Here is a 17,621-nt window from a genome sequence, read left to right on the forward strand (position 1 = left end):
AATGATTTTGTGCACATGTACTCATAAATCAGGGAAGTTGGCGAAACTTTCCAGATTTATGCGGGAAACCCCCTGATTTTTTATGCTATCTCCCGCTAATCTCCCAATTTTTCAGTGAAGGAAAAAGTAAGCTTGTGGGGGATATATGTCACAGTACCTGGCAACCCTAACCATAAAGCCTGCCAGAACACAAGAAAAAGAAGAAAGTTTTATTAGTTCAAATCGTACTCAAAAATCATTAATTGAATATCAGAGAACAATATTTTCACAATAAGGTTCCTTCATCAGGTTTAAAACACAAGGCTTGAAATAAGAAACACACTTACTCAGAGGGTTGATACCCCATTGAAATAAAATAAAAAACCTCCCTAGTTTTTAAAACCTAGTGTATATTTGTGTACTAAATGTGTTTCAGCCAACAGACCTATCCTAACATCTTTATAAGGCATCACAATAGGTCACAATGCTTTTGTAGCATCGGAACATTTCTTAAATTCTATTCGACATAATTCTATTCTTCAATTATACATAAATCAAGTCCCACAATCTTAAATTAATTTGAGGGACTACATTCGTCACTCTCTGTTAAGGAATCATTAGTTAAGGGATCATTCATAAGTGTCAAATAAGAGGGAGGATTTTTATGTTTCTCAGGTGCTCTTTTTTATTGCTAAAATGAAAACAGTAAAGACAATCTCAAAAGTGAATGTTCAAAATTATTTGCAAGCTAATAATCTTTTGAAGAAAAAATATAAAAATAAAATAAAATTCAGAGTGTCTTAACCAAGACATCTTTGCTCACTGCTCCAAAACTCTAACCAAAGAAAAAACCGAGTCCCTCACTGTGGTTCATAACCGGACTTTTGTTTTACTCACAGAATCAACTGGACCTCTACTCATGTGGTTCTCACACCTCCCGCTGGGGGGAAGATCTTGGCCCATACTGCTGTAATTTAGGATACTACAACTGGAATGCTCTTTGTTCTGGCTCATGTTGTTTCTTATCTTGGTGTTTCCTAACTTTGGTTTCAGAACTGTTTACCTGAGAGAAAATGGTTTTAAAGGAAGATAGAACGTAAAATGGAGCATAAATGTCAGGTGTTTAAGGGAATGCTTGAAGTCTTGCAGAACTTCACACATATATAGACAAATCCCTTTACCACAAATTAACATCATTGGTTGATTATTCCTGTTTTACTTGATCTGGTAATATCCATTTCTGTAGTTTTTGTTGAGCTCAGTTTCGGTCACAAAGAAAATTACTTTTTGAAAAAGAGTCAGTTGAGAAGGCCTTCAGCCAACCAGAGGTGGATGTAAGTTAATGTGAAGTCTATATAGTGTTAGATTGGACCATTTTTGTTCGTTCAATCATTTCAATCTTTTCAGGATCATTTTAATTCAATTTAACAACTTTCTGCGGAATACTTTTAATACTTTTTTTATGTTATAAGAAAATCAAAGCTGTGTTTGACTGTACTGAAATAAATCTGATCAAAGAGGAGCCCATGTCAGAACACGACATGCTGTTCCTTGCACTGTCTTGAAGAATCAAAAGAATCAGCAGGATGGCAAAGCAATCAGTAGAAGAAAGGAAATGCAGTAAAGGCTGGAGTCAAAGAAGCAAGAAGAAAGATACTTTAATGGTGCATGGTCATGTTATGCCCTTACAAAAAGGACCAAAAACCATTTGATCATAAAAAAAGAAAATTTTAATTATATACACTAATTGTCCATCCTAATATTGTTTTTTTTAGCCTGAATAAATTTCAAGTATTGGCACGTAGGACAGACAAAGACCTGTGCTGGCATCTGTTGGCTGTAAGTCAAAGCTATTAGAAAAGCCAGATGAAAATTTACACAGCTACCTAAAAGAGCCCACCCTACAATGCCTTGCATTAAAAAAAGCTTAGCGTGGTCCAAGACCAACCAATAGTAAGTAAAAAAACAGATCTACTGGAGCTCTGGTTAAAGCGAATCCTCCCTAGAGCTTCTAGGCAGGACGTCAAGGAAAAATAAAAATCATAAAGTCAAAGGTCATGGGATAAAACCTCTTTATTGGAATGAAAACAAAATGCACATCAATCTCACATCCATCCATTTTGCAGCAGCATCAGAATGCCTTTGAAGTTATTAACTGGCTTATCCCCATTACTATGTTGTAAACCCATTTAATACAGTGCTTTAGGGTTAATATCACAGAACGTATTTATTTGCAAACAAATTGAGCAAAAGCAAAGCTCTAAGAACGAATACACCCGCAGGACACTGTCATTCTTCAGAAAAACTTTGCATGCAACCAGAGTGGACTACTGGCTTTTAAATTGGAAGATATAATTACACTATTCCCATTTCAGTCAATGTATTCATGTAGCATTTCAGTATTAGATGCCACTCGTTACCTTGACCAGAAGCCCTTGAAAGAAGAGTTTTATTTCTTCTGGAGTTGTACATTTAAACTATTATTTAACCACCAGATCTAAACTGCATTTACTGTGTTATAATTCATTGAGCACAAACAAACTAATTTGCAGAAAAACTCAGACAGTTGACTGGCCCGATATTTAAATTACTTGCACATGTTTCTATCTTAAATGATCTTAAGTGAGAAACTATTGAATTTAATCCTTTGTTTTTTTTTTATGCAGGGTGGTTTAAGTTCTGTAACTCATGTGAGAGTCACGGTGGTGGACATTAATGACAACCGGCCCACCTTCTATCCAGTCCTGTACACGGTCAGTCTCAGCACTCACAGCGCCCCTGGTACCTCTGTGCTGAAGGTAACAGCCAACGACCCCGATGCTGGAGAAAACGGCAGAGTGACCTACCGCACAGCACCTGGAGGGGGCTCCACTTTCTTCACCCTCAACAAAGACACAGGTGATTTGAAAAACTTGTGCAAACTTGACAGCTTGCAAAGCTGGTCTACTAACCAGGAACCACATCAGTCACAGAAGGAAAAAAGAAAGTGCATTCCTTTTATCTTATATCTCTTCATTAATATGCAAAATAATGTTGATTTTGAGAATGTGCCAAACACTGGGAGGGGAATTTGCAAATGTAATCATAAAGGTTCCATAATGTAATTTATACATGCATGGAACTGATTACTGTTTGAAAGGCAGCTGCAATCTGAGGTATATGGCAAAAAAGAGGAATAGGTACAATAATATACAACACAGAAAATTAATCTTCTCTTGTGTTTATAATATGTTTGGACTGTCAAAAATAAATATAGTAGATTGATAATTATACATTCTAGGATTGCATTTTTGAGCTGCTAAGCTATGCCATGTCTCCTATGGAAAAGCTCCTTTCAACACCCTATTTTGCATATATGCATTCATCCAATAAGAAACATAAAACCAGTTATAATAAACATAATACACAATCAGCTGATACATCTCACTTCAGAATAGTAGATGAGGATCAACAAATTCCATTTCCTTTCATTTTAATTTAAATACCAATAAAATTATTTCCAGCCTTCAGCAGTGTTTTTAAGATGTCTGCAATAAGAATGAAATAATAACACTTTTTAAACATTTTTCACTTTTTAGGTGTGATTTCTTTGTCCCGTTCCCTTCATGGCAAAGCCAACACCATTATTTCCATGGAGATTTCAGCTGAGGATGGTAGCGGCCTGAAGGCACCAGTAAATGCCAGAGTGAACGTGAGCGTGGTTGGAGGCTCTGTTGCGTCCCCTATTTTTGAACAAGCACAGTATTTCTTCACTGTGTCAGAGGATGTTCTCAGGGGGACAGCGGTGGGAGTGGTCCATGCTGCAACAAAAACAGGTATGAATGCTGTTAATTAATAACTCACTTGTGTAACAAGTACGAAACAAAGAAGAAATATCTGGGATACTTGAAATTAATTATATACTTTCATTGTGTATTTATTAACAAAACCACTACTAAGTTACTACTAAACTGCACAGGACTTAAATCGGGGTTCTTCAACGTTTTCCAGGCCAAGGACCCTTCCAGGCCCCTAATTATATATATTGTATGAAATTGTGTTATATCATACTGGTCCTATAGTCTATTACAGATGGAGTCATGTAAAGAAAGTAATTTCTCCCTGGGATTATTAAAGTATTTCTGATTCTGATTCTTGGTTGATGGGACAGGTGTTGTGAATGAAACGGTGCCCAGGTTGAAAGAGTTCCTGTGTGTTGCTGAATGTGAGCATTGATGACTGAAAGACATCTTCTGCCTCGATTTATCTGTTTACTACAGTGTGTTGAATTAGTGTTAATGTGACAAAAAGAAAAATTAAAGGTTGAAATATAAAAAAAATTCTAATTAACCAAAACTTTCGAGACCCCCATACAGTAGAGAGAGAGAGGGAGGGGGAGAGGGAGAGAGAGAAGAGAGAGACAGTACTGTTAGTCCAAAATCTAGTTTAGAAGTTGCCTTTTTTCTGTTATTTAGAAATGAAACATTTATGCATTGACACTGAAAGTGGTACGTTCTATTGCCTGAAATACTGTTGACCCCTACTTTCTTCAGAAGTGCACTTTATCTCTTTCTGTTATTTGTTGTTTTCTTTTAAGAGTTCTTGGCATTTTTGTTTTTTATTTACAGAAATCATAGATGAAAAGGGCAGAAAAGGTCATCAGTGTTAGGAGTTGAACAGCGACATTACCCATGCATCAAGCACCGGCTGAGATTTGAGGGTTGCCCATCATATATCAATAGTTTTTAAATCATTTATTTAAAAAATTTAAATCTAAAAAGGTCTTAGATACCTTGAAATCCAAACATGCAAACCCTGCAAGCAACTGTGTTTTTTATTTACTGCTTCCCTAAAATTTCTAATCTATAAAAAAATTCTCACTGATGAGACCAATTTAGCTGCTTTTAAAAACAAAGCTTTACACTTTGGTTCTTGGATCAATTCCAGCTTGATATATCTTAGATTTTCTTAGTTTTCTGTGTGTGTTTTAAACTCTTGGATTAATATGCCTTTCATGTGCTTTTACTCCTTTTATGAGAAGACTTTTATAGTTCTTTCATTGTAGCACTTTAGTATAACTTGCTTGTGAAAAAAAGAGGCTTTATAAATAAAATTGGCGTTGAGACTTAACATGTCTTTTCTCTTTTTTTTTTAGGTGTTTCTAAAGGCATCTTATACTCCATTTCTTCCGGAGACCCTGATGGCTACTTCACAGTGGACAGCACCTCTGGCACCATTCGAACAGCTCTGCCTCTTGACCATGAAACCTGCTCCAGTCTGAACCTAGATATCCAGGCACGCTTTGGTTCTCCCCCAGCCTATGCAACCAGCCGTGTTCGTATAACTATTTCAGATGTCAATGACAACGCCCCCGCATTCCTTCCCTCTTCATCTGAGTCCCTCCTGTTGCCTGAAATAACCAAAATGGGCTCAGTAATATACCGAATCCAGGCCACAGACAAAGACTCTGGTCACAATGGACATCTGAGCTTTGACCTCATCTCTGCGGGGGCTGCGGGCAGCAGCGGCCAAAGGACATTTGGCGTAGACCGTGGTAGTGGGGAGGTACGACTGATTGGAAGTCTTTCTTATGAGTCTGTTCCACGCTATGATCTTCAGGTGGTGGCGAAGGATGGTGGAGCGCCGCAGCTTAGTTCCACTTTTACTCTTGTGGTCCATATCCAAGCACAGGATGCACAAGGCCCCACCTTTGACACCCTCACCTACAGAGTGGAGCTCCGGGAGAACACGCCTCTCAACACACGTTTCCTGCAGGTTCGAGCACTCAACAGAGAGTCATCAGGGAATACTGGAAGCACCCCGTCTTCGTCCTCCTATATTTCCTACCGTCTGAGGCCTGATGGTGATGCAGCTGGATTTGGCATCATGCCAGACACTGGATGGCTGTTTGTTCGTAGTTCTCTGGACAGAGAGGTCAAAGATATGTACCTGTTGACAGTCTTGGCTACATCAGGCCCAGGCGGAGCGGGCAGGACCGGCAGTGCCACTGTCAGGGTGTCTGTAACGGATGAGAATGATAATTCCCCGAGGCTGAGCCAGGAGAGGGTGTTCCTTGCTGTCAGAGAGAACTTAATGGCAGGGTCCGGCTTTGGGAGAGTTTCTGCAACAGACAGAGATGCAGGACTAAATGCTCGACTCACATACAAACTTCTCCACTCAGACAGACACTTTCAGATCAACTCACAAACAGGTAACTAAAAATACCATGAGGAATTTAAGCAACAGTTTAATTTGACATTTTTAATAGGATTACAAGGAAATAAATATTACTGAGTGTTAAAGCAATAGCATATTAAATGCTGCATAATTTTCTTCCAGGACCTAATGATCTGCTGTCTCTTAATTAAAGTATTCAATTTTGCTCTTTTCAATTTTCTGTCTGGCTCTAGGGGAGATCAGCACCCGCCTCGCTCTGGACAGAGAGCAGCAGTCAAGCTATCAGCTTATCGTGGTGGTGCAGGATGGGGGCACTCCTCCGCGCAGCACCACAGGCACTGCTCACATCACCGTACTGGATGAAAATGACAACGCCCCCAATTTCACTCATGCCAGGCCTGAAAGAGAGCTGCTGCTTCAGGTGAGAACTGATGGAGCTAGATCTGTCAACGAGGGATATTACTACATCAGGAGGAAATCTACATACAAAATACCTTTAATTTCAACTGATGTCAACAAGGGATGTCCCTCTCAGACTATGTTGTCCCTAATGCCAATAAATTTATTAAATTTAGAAAAATATTGAGTTTTAATCCAAACAATTTTCAAATTGGTACCATATAACTTTGGCTGGAAACTCACTTTTCATCAGAATCACACTCCCAAAACGTTATGAATGTGTTGCTCCTGCTCAAAATTATTTAAACAGGAGACTGTGCTTGAAGGGTTAACTTGCTTAACCTTAGTTCTATAGATTTTTCTGCTCTTAACTTGTAGTTTCCTTGCCTGGTACTTCTTGGCCAGGTTGTCATTAGAAATAAGAGTTAGGTCTCTGCTGCCATACCTGGTGAATCAAGGCATTAAATAGGAAAAAAAAAAAAATACATCTTTTATAGCACTTATTGAGCTGGTGAAGATCCTCTACTTTTTGATCATTTAGTTCATAATATATTTAATTGTGGGTCAGGGAAAGGATTGACTGCATGTCTATAGTCATCCAGGCGAAGAAAGAGGTGAGTCGAAATTCATATTTGATTTAGGTTGTCATCAAAAGAACAAGCACACAAGCAGATTCATCTAGGATCGAGATTCTTGTCTGCACGACCAAGACTAGCCATTCATGCTAATAACCTCTTCAATCTGCAACTTTATTGCAATCTAGCAAATACAAAGAGTTACGGTCTTCCTCAATTAAGGTGTAAAAGACATATTTGGAAAACTGCTGTGTGGAGGCAAATACCTTTTTTTAGAACATTGATGTTGATTTGAAACAAATATTGTATCTTGATGTGTTTTGGACATCCATTTGTTTCATTGAAAGTTTTTTGTCTGTAATAGGACTCCATTTACTGTATATTGCTCAAACTCTTGCATGCTTGTCCTTTTCCTTTTTTTCCTTCTGTACAGATATATAGATAACAGTCATGCAAAAAGTCAAATGTTTTAAATGACTTTTGACATTTTATCTTCCAGCTAATCATTGATACGAATGACCTTTTTTAGAATCTACTGTATGCACATAAAAGAATGCCATAGCAGAAAGTGTTTGGACGGAAGTTCTGTTCGTAATTTTATGTTTTTGTGTTGCAGGTGCCAGAGGGTCTACCATCAGGGACTGTGGTAGGAACTCTGTCAGCTAAAGATGCTGATGAGGGGGAGAACGGTACACTGCACTACTCTTTATCAGGTAATTCCATCCCGATCAAACATAGATCCAGCTAGAGGCATGGAGATAGGAAAGTTGCGCCATCACAAGACCAAGCAAGTTAAGTTGCTAGGGCGTCCATTTGTTCAGCCCATTAAAAATATAGCTGTGACAGATTGATTCTTTGGTAATTATTTCACATAGCACACAATCAATACCAAAACATTTCTAATTAAGAGTTTGTACTCAGTATTATATTTTTGTTGTTAGCCATATGCAATAGAGCCTGTTCAGACATATTCAGTTGACTCCTATGTAATGTCCACAGATGTTAACATTTTGTTTTAATGATCAAAGATGAGTAGAGCAACCTAAAAATCATTTCCTAGTAACATAATGAGTTTTAAGTATATGTGGATGTAGTCCTACAAATTCTTACCTTTTTACATTTGTATTTATGTTATGCATATCACAAATAAACTGTCTGTTTTAGCCATCTCAAGCATCTTTGTTTTCATTAGGTAATGCTATGTAGAGGTAGAGAACATGAGTCGCTGAGAACATGAGCAACAGCGACTCCATGAGTCGCTGTTGCTCTTTGATACGTTTACCATTGATATGTTTACCAAGTTCACCAATGGATTTGTCAAAATAATTTTATCTCTATGGCTTTTGTTCCAAAAATGTGATTACTGCTCAGTAACTCTAGAATCTAGACATTCTAGAGTTACTGAGCAGTAATCACATTTTTAATTTCGACTTTATCTGTTTGAACTTCTTAAGGTCCCAGAGCAGAGCGTTTCTCCTTGAACCCCACCAGTGGCGAGCTGAGAACTGCTTCCCCTCTACGTTGGGCTGAGCGAGCTGAGTACAGATATACAGTGACCGCCACTGACCACGGCACTCCAGGCCTCAGCTCAACCTGCCAAATCCGAATACAAGTAAATATAACATTTATTGATCACAGTCGGAATCCTTTCAAGTCAAATGGGGGACTAAAGATCTATGTGGTGTGTTGACTTTCACAGTTTACCTCTTGCTTTTTGCTTTACTTGCTATAGCTTTGACATTTTTTGCACCATATAACTATCAGAACAAATAGAAAATGAGTTATATGAGTAGGAGTGAAGCTGAACCCTTGCCTGTGTAAATAAAAGCATGTATCGAATCTAGTATGCGTTTCCTGATCCAGAGGTCATGGGGTAACCAAAGCCCACAGTGAGAGGGTGACTCTGCGCACAGGGAGTGTGCCGGCCAGGACTGATTTTCTTAATGCTCTGCAATGAAGGTCAAGCTCGAGTATCAACACACAATATCAGGAATTTAACTGCAGGAGAAAAATGTCCAAGGAAAGGGCGGCGGTGGCTTTCTTTCACTGTAGAGCAGGGAGCTCTTTGTTTTTTTGCCTGATATGATTTCAGAAAGGAAAAGGATGCTAATTGCAGCAGGATTGCTTGCCTCAGATTTCACTTGTACGCTCTTTGTGTGACAGTGTGATTAGACAGAGGGGAAACAGGCACCTTGGAATCAAACGCTCCCAGATGAGATTTGATGAGAGCCAGCTGCAGTGAATCATAAAAACAAAACGGCGTTGCACACCACTGTACAGTAGCAGGGTGCAACACATGTATGTATACTAAAACACTTGTTTTGGATGAGGTAAAATGTTAAGTTTACTGATTTTTGAGAAAAAAAATATGTGGATAAAATCAGAAATGGTGATATTGTTTGTTATTTTTTTGTTTTTTGCTGTGAGTAAAATTATTTGACATCCTACTTAGAAAAAGGAACAAGAGTAAAAGCACTGCTATAAAAATAAATGAGATCTGTTTAGCACTTTTAAGCCTGATCTGAGTCATTGTACACAGAAAACAGTTCCTTCTCATCTTCTAATAGCCCCATAAAGAAGATGCTGTTCCCCCAATGACAATTTTCCCCATAGGTGTATGAAAAAATAAACTAACAAACAAAAAGCCTCCCAGTATATGTATATATGTATACTGTCTAATCTAATTTCATGCTGTTGTACATTAACTGCAACCATGCTCTTCATATAAAACCTGCATTTGTAAATTCTATATATTTCTATTCACGTTTTTTTTTTTTTTTTCATGTAAGCTGCATGTTTGCTTGCCTAAGTCTAACACCTCATCACCAAAGCAAATTCCTCGTATATGTAAAAGAAATTCTTGTTAACAGCATTTCTGATTCTGGTTTTGTCTGAGTGAGACATTTAAGCAACAAAAAAATTAATCAGTTTACCAGAAAAAAAATTATCTTATCAGTGACACCCAGCCTCTACAGATGTTTTTCTCCTCAGCACAATCTGAGGTATGTGGCTGTTGGTTATTGCTCTGCTTTATTTGAAATGATGTATTTTGCAATTTCCCATCAAAACTTTTATTCTAGTGTATTACTTTACAGACCTTGGGCTCCCTGGATGAAATTGGATTGCAGCAGTGTTGGGATATTTGTATGGAAAGAATGTATAATGCCCAATGAGAAAGCCCAAAAGTGTTTTTTTTTTTTTTTTTTTTTGCAGCAGTGTTGGGATATTTGTATGGAAAGAATGTATAATGCCCAATGAGAAAGCCCAAAAGTGTTTTTTTTTTTTTTTATTGAAAGTAATCATAGAAAAATCTCAGTAGTACAGCTGAAGTTCAAGTTTAGCGATTTAAGCCTGAGATCTTTCTACACCACCTTCTGACTATTAAAAGAAACCTAGCCTTGTTACATACAACAGACTTTGCCTTGATGGTTTTCTCTCATGCATCATTTAAATGATACATTGAATTATTTCAGTGTGCTTTGGCTCACCCTCGGTTGATTTGGTGAAAGAGTTCAGTGTGAACAGTATTTGAACCACCAATGTTTGTTTCTAAAAGTGACCACAAATGGTAGAGAAAAACTGAAGCTGTTTGATTTAATTTTCTTTTCTTTTTATTTCAGGTTCTCAGCAACGCCAGGTCATCCCCAACACCCAATGTCAAATCTATGACCCTGAACACTGTTGAAGGCACTGCTCCCGGCTCCATTATCGGCACGTTACGCCCACCTGGCCATCAGGATTCTGCTGTGCAGGATGGCCAGGTGACCTACCTGGTAGTGGGAGGGACCGACCGGGACGGGACTTTCATGGTGGACCGTCTGGAGGGCCATGTGTACCTGGTGCGCGAGCTGGACTATGAGAAGGGCTCCAGATACACTCTGCACGTCGAGGTGACAGATTTCTCTCAAGCATTTCCAAGCAGCCACCTGGTCAAGCTGGACATCAATGTGAAGGATAGCAATGACCATGCCCCTGAGTTTTCAGAGGACCCAGTGACTATTGTGATCTCAGAAAACACAGAGCCGGGGGCTTCAATACACACTTTCCAGGCTGTGGATAGGGTAAGAAACAAAGATTTGAGCAGTACAATGATTTTTAAAAGTCTGTTCCATTTGTATTGTGATTCCATAGAAATAAATTTCTTTCTTACCTTATAAAGCATCCCTTGGCTGTAGTTCTGGCCTCTGAACTTTCTCTGTTTAATGCTACTAAATAATTATGTCACACTCTTTCTTAGTTGCAAGGTATTTTCACATTTGAAAAATCCATGCAAAAAGTTAATCATCAAGGTCCTGTGAAAACGAAATAGTCATCATCAAATGTTTTTTGTATCAATTTTAATCTGTTCTGTTTAAAGAGCTCTTCTGTGATCATAATAATAATAATAATCAGGACAGGGTGGCTACTTTGGCCTCAAAATCTCAGCAGATCTACAATATTTACATGGATGCGCAAAAGAGGAGCAAAATATCTATTTTTTTTTTTTTTTTTCCTTTATTTAACCAGGTAAACCCCCATTGAGATCTGGATCTCATTTTCAAGGGGGACCTGGGCAGAGATCAGCATTACATCTATGCAAAGTGGCAAAGCTCAAAGTACGTTAGCCCTAAAACTACGTTAGAAATCTGTTATATTCATATGGAATAAGAAAAAACCCAAACAAAACACAAAATATTGTGACATTTTTTCTTATAAGAAGCAAAGACAAGTTGTAGGTCTGGGTTAATTGAGGAAAACTGATGTTTCGCAAAATAAATAATTATACACAGAAGACAAATTCAGAAAAGGCTTTAGTTCACTTACCAAACGAGAATCATTTCAGCCGTCAGCTTAAGGGGAAGACTGTTGTTCTGGGCAGCAAAATATCCCACAAATGGAACATTTCTGCATTAAAATTGATGTGAGATTCAGTTGCAACCCCTGATTCTGTGCACTTTCAGTGGCCTCCCTCACCTGTGACCCTCTCTATCATTCTTCGCTGCATAAATCTCAGTCTTTCCCTACTTCTTATCCCTCACTTTTTTGCCACAGAAACTGTAAATGTGTATACTTTTAATTTTCCTTTTCGTTGTCATCTGCAATATGAAAGCTACAAGATTTATAATAATTAGCCCACTTATTACAACAAGTCCATAGCAATATCAGACCAAATTATAATTATCACATCCCCACAGGTCACACAAGCAGTTCTGTTTTGAAATATAGTTCTCTTGGAAGCCAATGATTATTATTATATGATAAAATGTTGTAAAAGTATTTATTAAAGGCAGACCAAATCATATTCCACTGAAGCAATTATCACAGACCTGGTTGTGTGGCAGGGATATAAATCATTTTGTCATTACCAGCCTGTGACAATTACACAATAAATAAATAGAAATACAATCAAGAGAAAATGGTAGATGTTACAGTTTTATTTTAAAAAGTTGATGCTTTGCACAAATAATTTTTATTTTAAAAGAAGCTATATAGTTAATTCATTGGTTCGCTGAATAATAATCAGGATATAACTTATTTAGCTACTGTATAGCCAAGGTCCAAAGAGAATCTAGAAAGCTGTTGACAAAGAGTGACGAACTATTGGTCAAGGTCACTCCTTGGAAACAAAAGATGAGGGAATTTGAAACTATTTAAAGAACCTGCAGATGATGTCATCACAATCAGCCTTAACCTTTTGTTTTTCACAGGATGGAAGTGGACCAAACAGTGAGCTACGTTACTCTATTGAGCATTGCTGGCCTGACACCCCTGACCTCCTGGTCCTTGACCCACTAAGCGGGGTCCTTACTTTGGGGCAGAAGTTAGACCGTGAGTCTACGGCCTCCCTCTACCTTGTGGTACGAGCCACTGACCAAGCAGTAGATCCCTCTCAGAAGGGCTCAGTCACAGCTCGGCTGTATGTGACGGATGAAAATGACAACGCTCCAACATTTAGCTCTCCGTCTGCTGTCAGTGTCATGGAGGATCAGCCTGTAGGGTGAGAGTCAGATCACATTTTTTTTTTTTTTTTTATAGTGGCTTTGGTGACTTTTTTCCCTTGTTCATTCTTCTCAAATGATGAGATTTATTGCTCGGCTAAAACACTAAAGTTACTCCTTTGTTTTTGTCATATTTTGTTTTGTTTTCACCAACAGGTTTGTGATTTTGTACGTGGTAGCACAGGATAAAGATGAAGGAGAGAATGGCAGAGTATCCTACAGAATCCAAGCAGGCAACAATGCTGGTCGCTTCACTCTTAATCCTAATACAGGTACAGTTACTTTATTTAAGTAATTTTAAGTAACTAAGTTTTTACTGAAAAATCTTTACTATAGCCTTTTTATTTGACTCAACTAAAACATTGTTTGATGAGCAGAGTGACACCTCAGTACTTCAGCGCCGATGCATCTGCGCTGTTTCTGCATATGTGATGTCCTGCGTGTCCATGTTAAATTGGGGCAATCTTGCAAGCAAGTGTTACATTCAAAGTAGGTTTTTTGGATGCTCAGAACCCACTGGTATCTAGCTTTGCTCACACACCAATTGCAACTCCATGTAAGGTAAAAAAAAAAAAAATGTAAATAAAAAAACAAGCAAAGAAAATATTTCAAGTATGAGCACAAGCTGTGAGAGGAGTGCTGCAGTTCTGTGTTTTGGCCACAGGTAGCAGCATCCTTCGGTAATGCTTCTTTTAGTATCAGCCATCTGATTCAAATAAAAAAGTACTCTAAAGGGAAAAGTACAATTCCAGTGACGATTATGGTTATTTATATACGTCTAATCTAGTGAAATTCAGTTCATTTATCATCGTATAACTTGCTTTAAAACAGCAAACATTTAAAGTAAGGTTAATAACTTAAAAAAATGCAAAAATGAAGAATCTTCCTTTCAACTTTACTTTAACAGAATGCTTTTATGGATATGATGAAACCTGTGCATAATCGCCATGGATATGGATGAGCAACACTTTCCAGTAGACAAAAAATGAAACACATCTGAACTGCTTAAGTGCTTAAACTCTCATAGCTTTCTTTAATAGGCGATCGCTCAATCCCCTGGAGAAAAGTTTTTCATCCGCACCCATTTTCTCATGTTGTATTAAAGGATTTTTTCATGAGAAATAATCTTTATTCTGGCTTTTAGAATGTAAAATAGGAATTATAGACTTTCAGACTCAGTTGCCTCATATCTGAGGCTGGGTACTAGCAGCATAGTGGGCCTATACTCTGACTGGGATTACGAACCATATAACAGACACCTAATGCAGCTTCCAGATGGAAGAAAGACTTAACGTCATTAGAGTCTGCTGGGCTGGTTTCACTTCTGAGTTCAGTGGCATTAAGTCTGGAGTTATGATGAGATGTAATGGCAGATTAACACACATTGTGAAGAGGTTTGCCAAACTTACTGGCTGATCTAGGAGGTATCATTAGACTGATTACTGCTTATAAACGGCCAACTTTGTGCCACAATCTGTTACTTAAGTTTTACAGCACGTTTTATGAAGTGCTCAAAAAGGTTTCTCCTAAATCATTTTTCGCATGAAGCTATTTATGGTTGATTTGTTAGAAAATATCTATTTTTAAAGAGTAGTTTATCTTGCATCAGATTCCAACACTTAAGGAAATACTTTATAACTACAAACTCAGGCTAACTTAATTGTTAGTGTTTTATAAATGGTTTTTAAATACTATAAATAAAAAGTGAAAAAAGGGCCCAAAAAACTAAGTTTGTGACCTATTTAAACACACAGTTTTCCTGTTTCTGCCTCTTAACTGAAACAGCCAAGACCCCCCGAGACGTCGGAGTCTCAGAGCTCAAACAAGAAGTTAGCACACAGTGTATCTTTGGCATACTGTGGCATTTATAAATTACACGTTTCTTAAGCGCTGCAGCTTAACTTTGTACGCTGCTGTGTAAAGTACAAACACACACATGCATGCATCTATTTCATGTTTCCTCTCACTTTGGCTGACCTTCCTCGTAGTTGGTTGGATGACAGCAGGGCTGTGGGATGGAGAAAAGTGAGGAGTAAAATAGCCAGACTCTGCTAACACTGGTTGTAATTCACTGATCTTCGGTTCATATGCATCAAATACATTCATACACCAGTTGGTGTCTTACAGATTTAAAGACTATGTAGTATGAAAGCAGATTTAAGTGAATAAGGATCTGTAGAAAACCTGTAAGCATTATAAAACTTTAAGGTGAAGTAATACTTTTTAAAGAGTCCTAATAAACTATTCTATGCAATGTTTTGGTTTCAGGCTCTCTCTCCATCCTTAAAGTCTTGGACCGGGAAGAGCAGGAGGCCTTTAACCTAACAATCATAGCAGAGGATCATGGAGTACCACCGCTCTCCACCTCCCAGCTGTTGTGTGTGCAGGTGATAGACGTCAACGACGAATCTCCAGTGTTTCAGCAGCCAGAGTTCAACGCCCAAGTGATGGAAAATCAAGGACCAGGAACCACAGTGTTCACTGTAACAGCCACAGATCGTGATCAAGGTTTGCTTCAATAGATTCCTGAAAACAAAGCAGAGGAACCTGTTAAAATGCTGCATTTTCATAATGGAGAAACAGGCACATGTTTCAAATATAGTAATGTGTAGATACTAAATGAATGAAAGGTGTTTAGTTACACAGATATAGCAATTAAAGGGATTGTTTTTATCAGAATTAAAAAAAAAACCTACATATTCCTTTAACTCCCATGTTTTGTAATTTTGTTTTATTTGAAATGCTTTTTGAATTCAGCCCTTGAGAGTAAATACTTGGCAAAGACAGCTGAAAGACTTTATGGGCAACGCTGGGCAGCTGCATTGGGGTAGACCATTTTATAGTTACCCCTGTACTTGATACAAACACCTCAAATTCATATCCTGACCCTGAGACCTTTCCTGACTGTCTACCCCTCTCTTTCCAACCTCTTTCCTGTCTGCCTCCCATCAAATAAAACCCACTAGTGCAACAAAACTTAAAGAAAAAGTTATTTGGGTGGCGTTTCTACAAGGTTTGCATATAAAGAGACTGGGAATTTGATCAATTTTTCTTTGCAAATTGGATTAAGTTCTTTCAGATGGGATTCAGCCTGTAGGCATGTGGTTTGTAACAGAATTACATCTGACCCACAAGATTATTTCAGATATTGATTATTAATGAACCAATAGAGGGTAACAAAGCACCCAATCCAATCAACACTGTTTTTCTATAACACACCATGGCGGCAACTTGCAGCTCCAATAGATGGAGATATGTAATCTGAACACATCCAGAGGAAACATGTCGAACTGAACTGCATCAGCTCACTAAAGTATGAGTTTCACAGTTTTTGCCCTTTTTTTAAAAGACAGTTTCAAGTTTATTGCCAATTGTAAAGCCAAGCTGCTACCTGGTTCAGTAAGTGTTTCTCAGCAATAAAGACGGACGGTGGTAAAGCTGTCTTATTGATGGACAAAGCCCAAAATGAATTTTGACAGCTCATTATAATAAACATTATTTAAGCTTTTGTCAAAAACATTGGTGGAAAAAGCATAATATGTAGTTCAATTTCATTGTTGTTTGCCAAGATACGAATCGTCCCCATGTTTCATAGTGGGAGTGATTGTTTAGCCAATTGTGTAGGGTTTGTTTTCTGCACACATACCATTGTGTTGGATTAAAAAAGAACATTTTGGTCCCATCAGACCAGAGCAGTTTCTTTTTTATGTTGTGTCTCTTCTAGGGCTGTAAAAAGACATTTTTTGCTCAATAATTGCATCAACGGATAAATAACCCTCAACTAGGCTTTATGTTTTTTTTGAAGAAAATGGCTTCTAAACATAGCTGCCTTTATTTTTAGGTGATTTTAGATAATAGATGAACCTTCAAAACCTTTATAAAACATCATATCTTCTTCCTACATTGGTTTAACACAAAAATAAAAAAATAAAAACTCTAAAGCTTGTATTTAAAATGGAAAACTATAGATATATTTAAGGACTATGAGTGAACATGTGGCCAATACATTGCAAAAACAATATAGAAAGAAGTGAGAAATTCTTAAAATAAGTGTATTAAGCCTTTATTTTAGTAGCTAAATCTGATGATTTGCCAATGGAATCAGTATTTTTACTCTTCAAATAAGAAAATCTGATATTATTCACTTGAAATAAGACAATGCAATTACTTTTTCTTATTTTAAATGTTAATTGTCTTGTTCCATTGGCAAAGTGTCTCACTTACCTCCTCAATTCTAGAAAAAATGACTTATTTTAAGAAGAAATTACTTATTGAGACTTATTGAGCCTTGTATTTGTTAATGCTTCTGGAGTAATGCTTGGTTTTCTTTTTAAACTTTGATACCAGGTTCTAATGGTCAAATAACATATGGAGGTGTGACAGAGGAGGGTTTTGTGATCAATCCTTCAACTGGAGTCATCACCACCACAAAAGAACTTGACACAGAAGTTCAGGATCATTACACACTTACTGGTACACTAAACACATGGTTGTACATCATTTAAGTTGGTTTATCATGCAGAAAAAACTCACC

The 17,621-nt window shown here is 37.7% G+C and overlaps 1 protein-coding gene across 1 annotated transcript in view; it reads left to right on the plus strand.

Moving 5' to 3' along the window:
• Positions 1 to 17,621, plus strand: part of LOC107087924 (protocadherin-16-like) — a 108,322-nt gene that overhangs the window by 78,959 nt on the left and 11,742 nt on the right. Inside the window, exons 6-16 of the mRNA XM_015379768.1 lie at positions 2,646 to 2,877; positions 3,558 to 3,794; positions 5,114 to 6,169; positions 6,369 to 6,556; positions 7,726 to 7,822; positions 8,564 to 8,721; positions 10,730 to 11,170; positions 12,797 to 13,086; positions 13,244 to 13,359; positions 15,356 to 15,595; positions 17,435 to 17,560. Of these exons, the coding sequence (XP_015235254.1) occupies positions 2,646 to 2,877; positions 3,558 to 3,794; positions 5,114 to 6,169; positions 6,369 to 6,556; positions 7,726 to 7,822; positions 8,564 to 8,721; positions 10,730 to 11,170; positions 12,797 to 13,086; positions 13,244 to 13,359; positions 15,356 to 15,595; positions 17,435 to 17,560 (3,181 nt within the window). The remainder of the gene's footprint in view (positions 1 to 2,645; positions 2,878 to 3,557; positions 3,795 to 5,113; positions 6,170 to 6,368; positions 6,557 to 7,725; positions 7,823 to 8,563; positions 8,722 to 10,729; positions 11,171 to 12,796; positions 13,087 to 13,243; positions 13,360 to 15,355; positions 15,596 to 17,434; positions 17,561 to 17,621) is intronic.

This window comes from Cyprinodon variegatus, unplaced genomic scaffold (genome assembly GCF_000732505.1).
Source record: "Cyprinodon variegatus isolate N-32 unplaced genomic scaffold, C_variegatus-1.0 Scaffold199, whole genome shotgun sequence".
NCBI classification, from domain to species: Eukaryota; Metazoa; Chordata; class Actinopteri; order Cyprinodontiformes; family Cyprinodontidae; genus Cyprinodon; species Cyprinodon variegatus.